General features: G+C 37.7%; 1 protein-coding gene across 1 annotated transcript; it reads right to left on the bottom strand.

The window, feature by feature from the left end:
* Positions 1–1,066: 1,066 nt before the first annotated feature.
* Positions 1,067–5,089, bottom strand: LOC134474473 (zinc finger protein 431-like; the record flags this gene model as incomplete). Its single annotated transcript, XM_063242644.1, has 3 exons — positions 1,067–2,790; positions 4,680–4,696; positions 4,975–5,089. Coding segments are annotated over 3 exons (1,836 nt in total), but the record flags the coding sequence as incomplete, so codon positions are not given.
* Positions 5,090–11,041: the final 5,952 nt, after the last annotated feature.

The raw sequence follows: 11,041 nt of genomic DNA, 5'->3' as shown, positions 1-11,041 counted from the left end.
TTACTTGAACAACTACTTCTAAGATGACAATATGAAACTAATCAACTAGTGATTTCTTATTGTTTATTTTTCTGAAATTCTGTATTATTTCTACACGTTTTCTTTTTTCTCTTTAAATAAACATTACAATTCACCAAAAATATAAAATTTAAGTTTTACAGAAAAAATATTATGTACATAGACACTATCCATACTTGAAAGTGAAAAGCCCATTTCAGTTTAGCATGTTTAATTACAAGATACCATGTAGAAGAACAAAAACATCTAGATTAAAAATCTAGAGAGGTACAAGTGATTAACTGAAAACCATACAACATGTGCACCTGAGGAGAGCTCCACCTCAGATTTGTCATTTCTGAAATATTTGTGAAGAAATATTGACATTTAACTTCTGTAGTGATTATTTCTTCAGGTCTCCGGGCGATTTTTAAAGTAAATTTAGATCTAAGCTGTCTGAACAGTGACACTTTTTCTACGTATTTAACAAGAAACATGGATTGCCATATTTCTCACATTGTTAATCCACATAGGATCTCTGCCCAGTGAGCTCTTTCAGATATGTAACAATGATCAAGTATGCTGAGAGTATTCCCATAACACATAGGATTTATCTCTTGTGTGAGTTTTTTCATGTACTTCACTTATAATCTGGCTGCTCAGTGTCTCCACTTGCTTACATAGCCAGTGGTTTTTCCCAGTGTGAATTCTTTCATGTGTTTTGCAATTACTGTATGTGGTAAAAGCTTTGCCTCACTGTTACATAAATAGGGTTTCTCACCAGTGTAAAGTCATGGATGTATTTTACAATATCCATGTGTGGTGAAAGCTTTCCCACATTCTTCACATATGCAGGGTTTCTCAACAGTCTAAATTTTATAATGTATTGCACAATGAGCATTTCTGCTGAAACCTTCCCCACATTCCTTACATATATTAGTTTCCTGCCCAGTGTGAAGATTTTCATACATTATGCAATATATATGTGTGCTCAAACCATTCTCATGATGCTTATATACTCTGGTTTTATCTTGAGTGTGAACTTTCATGTTGCTTACAATGTCCATGTTGGGTAAAAACTTTCCCACATTACTTACATACATATGGTTTCTCTCCAGTGTGAATTCTTTCATGTTGCTTACAATGTCCAGAGTTGGTAAAACCATTCCCATATTGCTTACATACATAGGGTTTCTCTCCAGTGTGAATTCTTTCATGTTTCTTACAATATCCATGTGTGGTAAAAGCTTTCCCACATTGCTTACATACATATGGTTTCTCTCCAGTGTGAATACTTTCATGTCTCTTACAATCTCCCCGTGTGCTAAAAGCTTTTCCACATTGCTTACATAGATAGGGTTTCTCTCCAGTGTGAATTCTTTCATGTCTCTTACAAACTCCCCATCTGTTAAAAGCTTTCCCACATTGCTTACATACATATGGTTTCTCTCCAGTGTGAATACTTTCATGTCTCTTACAATCTCCCCGTGTGCTAAAAGCTTTTCCACATTGCTTACATAGATAGGGTTTCTCTCCAGTGTGAATTCTTTCATGAACCTTACAATTTGCATGTGTGTTAAAAGCTTTCCCACATTGCTTACATACATATGGTTTCTCTCCAGTGTGAATTCTTTCATGTTTCTTACAATGTCCATGTTGGGTAAAAGCTTTCCCACATTGCTTACAAACATATGGTTTCTCTCCAGTGTGAATACTTTCATGTCTCTTACAATCTCCCCGTGTGCTAAAAGCTTTTCCACATTGCTTACATAGATAGGGTTTCTCTCCAGTGTGAATTCTTTCATGTCTCTTACAAACTCCCCATCTGTTAAAAGCTTTCCCACATTGCTTACATACATATGGTTTCTCTCCAGTGTGAATACTTTCATGTCTCTTACAATCTCCCCGTGTGCTAAAAGCTTTTCCACATTGCTTACATAGATAGGGTTTCTCTCCAGTGTGAATTCTTTCATGAACCTTACAATTTGCATGTGTGTTAAAAGCTTTCCCACATTGCTTACATACATATGGTTTCTCTCCAGTGTGAATTCTTTCATGTTTCTTACAATGTCCATGTTGGGTAAAAGCTTTCCCACATTGCTTACAAACATATGGTTTCTCTCCAGTGTGAATTCTTTCGTGTTTCTTACAAACTCCCTGTCTGTTAAAAGCTTTCCCACATTGCTTACATACATATGGTTTCTCTCCAGTGTGAATACTTTCATGTCTCTTACAATCTCCCCGTGTGCTAAAAGCTTTTCCACATTGCTTACATAGATAGGGTTTCTCTCCAGTGTGAATACTTTCATGTCTCTTACAATCTCCCCGTGTGCTAAAAGCTTTTCCACATTGCTTACATAGATAGGGTTTCTCTCCAGTGTGAATTCTTTCATGTTTCTTACAATGTCCATGTTGGGTAAAAGCTTTCCCACATTGCTTACAAACATATGGTTTCTCTCCAGTGTGAATTCTTTCATGTTTCTTACAAACTCCCCGTCTGTTAAAAGCTTTCCCACATTGCTTACATACATATGGTTTCTCTCCACTGTGAATTCTTTCATGTCTCTTACAAACTCCCCATCTGTTAAAAGCTTTCCCACATTGCTTACATACATATGGTTTCTCTCCAGTGTGAATTCTTTCATGTTCCTTACAACATCCAAGTTGGGTGAAACCTTTTCCACATTGCTTACACACATAGGGTTTCTCTCCAGTGTGAACATTTTCATGTATTTGAAAATGAATTTTACTGCTAAAAGCTCTCCTACATTTCTTACATATATGCAATTTCTGCCCAGTGTGAAGTTTTTCATGGATTACACAATAAGTGTGTGTGCTGAAAGCTTTCTCACAGTGCTTACATTCATAACGTTTTTCTCCAGAGTGAAGTCTTTCATGTACTTGACAATATGTACGTGTTGTAAAAGCTTTCCAACATTGATTACATATGTAGGGTCTTTCTCCTCTGTGAATTCTTTCATGTTTCTTACAAATTCCAAGTGTGGTTAAACCTTTCCCGCATTGCTTGCATACATAGGGTTTCCCTCCACTGCAATATTTTTCATGGATCTGAACATTGTCATGTGTTTCTGTTTCTTTCGCATTCACATTACCTTCTTCAGTACCAAGGAAGACTTCTTTACACTGATTCCATACATCTCCAGATGTATGTCCATAGGATTTCCCTACCTTGTCATTTCTGTGAAGAAATAAATCACATAAAAGATTTATAACCATATTACTAAGTTTTTGTTGGAGAGTTGAACAAAACTGTTTGCAGTCTCGCTGGTCGAATCCCCACTTCATATGTTTCACTTTTGTATTTCATAACTATTTCCATGAGCAGCATCTGTAATCATCATCTTGTGATTTCTTACTGTTTATTTTCACTTTGAAAGTAGCATTATTTCTACTTATTTTGTTTTGTTTAATCTTTCCTTATATAAATTTTAAAAAAGAAAAATTCACAGTGAAATGGGTCTCTGTTTAATGACTGCATTAATGTCAAGTTCTGTTTTTAATGCCTGCTAAGAAATTCTGACCATGAAACAACAGAATGGCCTTGTAAGATATGTTGAAAACAACCATTCCCAAAAGACTGGCACACATTTAGAAATCTTAAAAGTTGGTACTTTGAAATGCAGAATCTTTAACTTCACTTTGGGCATGGGCACATATGTGTATCACATACAGATTATTCTGATATGTTTCCCCATTCCAATCTACCTTCTGTCCTTAACCTATAGTTCCCTTTTCCATATTGTCAGTCTTACTTTTCTCTATCAACTTTCATTTCATTCCACAATTTATATTTTGGTGTCTCATCTAAAAGAAACCCTGTGACCTTTTAGGTTTTATAGCTGAGCTATTTCACTGAATTGATGGGTGAAAGACCCATCTATTTCTTATGGCAAATGACATTATATTATTTATTTTTTGACATTATATAACACATTTTTTTCTTTTCTGGGCTGGGAATGAACAACAGGTATTAGCATAAAATCTGTAGCTTTTTAAAAATCTATTTTAAGAGATTTTTCACTGATCATTAAGCTGTGAAGTTTGAACTTGAATTTGCCATTCGGCAAAATCTGATTCCTAGTGTGCTGGGTTTACAGAAATGCACAATCACAGAACATCTATTAACATTTTCCTTCTCCACAAATCCAGTGATAGATAGATAAGCTTCAAGGCCTGATCTGTTATAACTTGATCTGCTTTGTATATGAGTAAGCATGTATCAGTATTTTATGCAGATTTCATATTTTAAAAATATCCAGGACAAGTGTGAGGGGATCAATTTCTAGAGACAACTGCATATTGATATTCAAAATGAGTGCAATAACATTCCACCAGCCTACTAAGAATATTAATCAGAATAGCTGATTCTCTAGAGAATGGCTTGGAAACATGAGCACTCAGTTTTATTTCAAATTCTATTGCAAACTTAGCAATTATTAGATAATGAATGTGTTATATTCACATGTAGACATGGGTAGAAAAACTGAAGGCAACTCAAAGTGTATTCTTTTCGTATTCATCTATATGCAATGTCATACATTTTCATGATTTAATTCCCTCATATATACACTAGCTTATACATCTTCGGGGAATATTACTGACATTAAATTGAATGGTGTCTCTTTCTTTGGTTGTCATTTTTCTGCTGACTCACTAATTACTGAGGAACATTCCTCTACTTGTGAGTGCGAATTACCTTAAGTAGCTCCAGTAAATTTTGCCTTCTTTTTCAGCTTCCTGGATATCCCCGAGTCCTCCTGAATTGTAGACATAGAAATACCAGGACTCTTTAGAGTAATACATACAAATTAATAGGTTTTGTTTAGATTTATGATATAATGTGTCCAGGTCTGAGCTATTTTTAAAAATCTTTTCATATTCTTTTTCATGAAACAGCACTAATGAGCAAGAAACAATATTCTGACAGCATGAGGGGCAAAAAGATTTTATCCTTACCTATCAGAGTCATGTTCCTAAAGGTTTCGCCCATCACATCTCTGTAGAGCTTCTTTTGGGATGGACTCAGCAAAGTCCACTCCTCATTGCTGAAGTTCACAACCACATCCTCAAAGGTCACCACCTCCTAAAGGATCATACATATATTTCTCAATGGAAGGTTGAGACCCCAGGTTTGGGATATCTTAAACTTTCTCCTAGAAATCTGAATCAAAAGCAAAGTGTGGTGGTGCATATCTATAATCCCAGCACTCAAAAGGCTGAGACAGGATGGCATCAGTGTGGTCAGGGCAATTCTAGGCTCCATAGGGTGTTCAAATCCACCTGATATACATACAGAAAGCTTGTCTCAATAAAACAAAACTAAACTAAACAAATACAACCAAACAAAACAGCTGAATGAAGACTGATTTCTTCCAATTTTAATCCATGTCTTGGTCATTAATTTTGTGTATATACACATTTTTGAAGACAGCAAATTTGATGCTAGATTGCAACTCACTGCTAATGTAACAGCCAAATAGGAGCACTGATTCTTGTGCTGAATCATGGCAAGATTCCCCCTGCACTGTCTCTAAAGCAGAGCTCACAGTGAGAAGCCTGCAGGACCAGCAACCACAAAGCACAGAGGCAGATAAATATCCCATCAATTGACTGGAAAGTCAAGCAAGCACCTCCCCTCCCCGGTCAGCAGTGGTGGTTTGGCAAATTGCAGCCCTTCCACGGGGAAAATCAGCAGCAGCTCCTGAGATCCATGCCAACCTGGAATTTAGGACACTGGGAAGCCAGTCAAGCACCACTTCTCCCTGGTAAGTGGTGGCAGTCTGTCAGACTGCAGCCCTTCCAGGGGGAGAACCAGCAGCAGCTCCTGAGATCCATGCTATGTTGAAACTTAGGATGCTGTGAAACCAAACAACCAGCCTGTCTCCCTAGTAAGCAATAGTGAACCTACTGATGCACCACCTAGAATCAAACATCCCACTTCCCTACCCCTCTTCTCCTGTCACCCCCCACCATTAGCAAATGGGAACCAGAAATCTGAGCATCTCCTGGGAAGTTGACCATAGCAAATAAGGGGGACTTCCTTCTACTATTTCTTTTAAGGAAAATGTTTTTATTATTGTTTCACTCTATTCTGATTAATGGTACTGCTCCATTCAATATTCTGTTTGGATAAGTTCTATAACATTCTGTATTTCATCTCACTTTGATATATGTGATTAAAGAACAACTATTACAAAGATAACAAAATATACTGTGATACCTATTACTGTTATCCCAGTAACCTGTTGTGAAGTTGTGTACCAATTTCACTGTGTGATCTTAGTTGGCCTTATGCTGCCTTGTTCTGTTGTATTTTACCAATTTCAATATTCAAAAATAATCTCATCAATCACTTTGATAGACTACAGATGATGTCTCTTCAAATCTCATTTAAGCCAATGAGTACTTTGTTCTTAATATACTTAAGCAGAATTTTGAAACATTAATTTCCTTTCATAGAACAAAACATAAATAACATCAAATATGGTACATAAATAATAACTCAAGTGTTAGTGGAAAATGGCTGTATTTTTAAAATATGTATATAAAATGAAACCAGGCCCAAGCTGTAAATTATACCTCACTGTTACCAAGTGATCACTTTCAATTCAAATATAAGAAATATATCTTGGGAGGCTGGTGAAGGACTTCTTCCTTGAATTTGGGGCTATCCTAAGTTACAGAGCTGTCTAAAATAGACAATCCCTGACTGAGACACCGAACAAAGTGAAACTTAAAAAGAGACTGCATAAGATATCTTTGGTTTGTTTTAAAACATTATAGGCACACAATACAGAAAAATTCCAACAATACACAACACTTTCTGAGGAACAATGTGGATATCTTCCATACTACACAGAAAATACTTTCATAGTTGGGTATTTAGCTCAGTGGCATGAACGCCTGTCTGGAAAGCATAGGTCATGAGTTTGATCCTTGGTACAAAAAAAAATACAAATTTCACTTTCATGACCCTGCGGCATAATTAGAGCTAATCAAAATTAGATCTCAAGTATGGAACAAAAAATAATGGGTTGACAGGGTTGTGGAATACTGATTGTTGCCAGAGCTGGTGTTGATCACCTCAATGAAGCAATCAGAATCCAACTTTACTTCATACTTACTCTAAGAACTACCTGACTTTCAGTGAAGACCCTCACTGTTGTATGTCCTGCTATTTGCTTCCTGCATCCTCTCCTGTCAGTCACTTCCACATCCTTTCCATACTCCTCTGATCCATCCTAAGCAGAAAACCCTTCATGCCTAACTATTGATATCACTGCCAAATTTCTATTTAGGGCTTCTCATTTACATCACTTAGATAAGTCCATTGCAGAGCATCTCTATATTTAAACTGTCTATGAACAACCAAGCTACTAAATCAGCTCTTAACTTAGAGATGACACCCCTATTCCTTTCCATTCAGAAGGATATCACGTGTATATGTCCATGCAAATGCCTAAATTTTGGGATTTTTCGATGAGAATTTAACAGGTAGCCCTTTCTGGAATTTGTCTTTCACAAATATTTACCCTGTCCTTGATAACACTTTCATATTTGCTTCATTTTTCTCAGACTTCAAAACTTTATGGCTTTTCTTACAAACCTAGACTGTGAGCGGGGTTGCCACCTAAATTATTAAGTATGCTCAGAAATTATTTTGCACTGATCTGTATAATACACAGGAGTCCACCAGGTGTTTGGGAAGCCTTTCTCCACTGAGGCACACTACTACAAATCCCTGAATTCTCAGGACCTTTGTCACTACCTGTCCTAAGGATGGAAATATGAGAACATATTATAATTTAAGGAGATCACTATAAATACAAAAAAGCCAAGTTTAAGTTGAGCCATTGTGGCTATGAGGCCACATATTACAGACATTAATAAATTCCAGACATTCCAGATCTGCTACTCTGAGGAAAGAGAGCAGAGACCAAGTTCATTACTGCTCTACAAGCTACAAATCATCATGGTCAGGGTCTTCCCAAGATCCTTCCAATGCCTAAGATGGTGGAGTTACCAGGCTAGCAATGAATTTGAAAGATGATACTTGAGTCTGCTGCTCTCATAGTGAAGCCAGGGGTTTGGGGACCTCCAAATCACCCTTGCCAATAGCAAGAGGCAAAAGGGACAGTGAATGACCCATGGGCAATGCTGCAGGACCTCAGAAGCTGAAGCTAACTAAATACCTGGGGCTCCAGACACCGGAACTACTCCTAAATACTTGTAACTGGTTTCACCCAATCCACCCTATTTCTGGGCTTCCATCCACAACCTCACTATTCCATGGTTCCAGGATCTCTCAGGTTCTTTGCTAATCAGGCCACAGGACATCGAACGTACTAAAGGAGATCCAGCAAGCATTTTGCTACCACTATTGTACTCAGAACAGATAAATCATGCTGAGACAACAGAAGAGACAGAAGTTACAGCCAGCAATGGCCCGCCTGATTGGACAGTTCATATAGCCTGCCCCTTCATCACTGATTGCCTCTTGCTCTACTGCTCTCCTTCTGAGTCAAGAATAAACAGGGAAAGGAACCCCTCCCTGAAAGAGAGGGTCCCAAATGATAGACTGTATTGCAGAGACTTCTGGAGCTGTCATTCTTCTACAGTGGCGAACTCAGCTCGACCGAGCAGTGTTTGTACTGAAGAGCTTACCTCAGGCTTTTAATTTTCAAATCCATTTTATTTCAAGGAAAAAAGAGCACATCAAGTAAAATTGAATTTCAAAACATGTCAATCAGGGAGCAAAACTGGTATATACATTGCACATTGTCATCCCCAGATCATTCACCCAGACCACAAGACATCTCTAATCAGTTTTCCAAACAGTCTGTTACAGGCACCTGAGTTACTTAAATACTCTTGGCATGAACCAGGGCTAGGTCCTCCAAGGAGCCCATGCAGGAGACCAGATACCTTACAACTATGGGGAAGACTGACACCTCATGCTATGGGCCAAGGCTAAAGACAATGATAAGCAAATTCATCCATATCCTAAGGATAGATATTCTAAATAGTTCCCTAGCACTCTGAGGAAGTCAGGAGTCACCATTCAAAGAAATGTATCCTTATCCTAAAGAGTGACATTCTAAATAGTTCCTATCATACTGAGGAACTCAGAAGTCACCCTCCCAAACCCCTAAGGGAAGAGTCACAGCTGCCTAAGAATGCCTGCTTTCTATGTGACTCCCTTCCCCCTTTGTTCCCAATTTAATCAGCTTTACCTGAACTTAATAACCCTATTGGGTACCATAGCTCTTTCCCATCTTATATCCATTTGCATTGTGAGTTTCTAGTTTTCCCCACCTTAACCTCATTTCACCACATGATTTTACTTTATAAAGTTCCCTGGAAAGGACAATGTTTGGCAACCTGCTCAGGACTCCTTCGCTCTCTCAGGCAGCTTTCTTTCTCTCAATAAGTACATTCTTATCTTAACCTCTGTTGTTCCTAAAATTCATTCTTTGACTTTACAGAAAAAAAACCCTCATATTAAACATAGTAGACCGGGTGATTCATTCTGCTATAGCAATATCGATATAAACATTTCTCTTTCTTGAAGTCAGAGAAATCAGTTAAAGTTTGTATCACACAATGTTGATCTCACCTTGCCAGGTATACTTGCATTGAAGGCCTTTATCCCTGCCTTTAAGTGCTGCTTCATTTTCTGAAAGTGAACTAATCTCTAATTTTGGTTATAAAATGCATTAAGGAAATGACTCAAAATTTCTTATGAATGGTTTACCACCAGCCATGGAGGAAGTCAGAGAGCAAAAATTCTTTGTTTTGATTTCTTCATTCAAACCAAAGGATGTACTTGAAAGAGTTTTGCCCTAGAAACAATTACAGGACCTCATGGTGGTCGTTCAAGGTGGGAGAATGTGAAATCAGGGGTGCTTACTCATATGGTCACTTCCTCTTTTCCCCTTGAATACAACTTCCTCTTTCCTTCCCAGGGTCCTAAAGAAAATTCCCATCAGCTCCTGGCATGACATAAATGTCCCTTCCAAGCACCACATGCAGTCAAAAGTCACATATATGCCATATGCCCCTAGTCAGTTGGAAAAAAAAAGCTGAAGTTTAAGTTGAGCCATTGTGGCTATGAGGCCCTGCATAGCCTCGTAGTCTTGGTGGCTGTGGGCTCCTCTCCATATTCTTTAAGTAAAGGACCACATTTACATTTCTTATATTCTGCTTCTCTATTGTGCTAATTTATCTCCTCAGTAACCTCAGTAATCTAACCCATTTTAAACCTATCTCACTACATGATTTTATTCTATAAAGTCCCTAGAAATGTCAGAGTCCTTTGCTACTGGCTCAGCACCCCTTCTGTTTCTCTCAGACAGAAACTTTCTGATAGGATTTTTGGTGTAGTAAAGAAGAGAATATAAATTCAAAATGGCCTTTATTCTAAGATGATAGAACCCCAGGACCACTGGGCATCTGGCTTTTTCTTCTGGAAATGTGTGGGAGGCATACATATAGTTTTTGACTTGGGTGGTGCTTAAAGGTGGCATTGGTGATATGCAAGTAGCTGATTGAGATTCTTTTCTGGCCACAGGTAGGTTGAATAGGAGAGAGGAAAGTGACTTCAAGGTAAAAGTCCACTGGTTCCATTTCCCACTTTGAAAATAACCTATTTAGAGAAAAATACTTTCACTTTCTTTCTCTCAATAAATATACTCTGCTCTTCAACTCTGTTGTTCCTAAAATTCATTCTTGCATTTTAGAGAAAACAAGCTCATACCAGACATATAAGGTCAGGAGTTTCATTCCACTGTATCATGGTGTGGCTTCCTGTATTTCTAACTAACTCAGCTGCCTGTAACTTTAAGAATTGTTTACCACTTTGACTTGGAGTAATTGTAGCAAATAAAATGTTCTTAATGGATATAGGGAAGTATCCCATTAAATTGAAAAAATGATTATCACAGTTTTTTGACCCAGCATCAGCCAACATTTTCAACTTTCAAGTATGTGGGAAAACAAAAAATAAAAACAACTCAGAAAATAG

This window comes from Cavia porcellus, unplaced genomic scaffold, assembly GCF_034190915.1.
Source record: "Cavia porcellus strain 051 isolate PalLab524CR breed Dunkin Hartley unplaced genomic scaffold, mCavPor4.1 scaffold_32, whole genome shotgun sequence".
Lineage (NCBI taxonomy): Eukaryota > Metazoa > Chordata > Mammalia > Rodentia > Caviidae > Cavia > Cavia porcellus.
The sequence above is the reverse complement of the archived record's forward strand: the minus strand, read 5'-3'. Positions and strand labels throughout refer to the sequence as shown.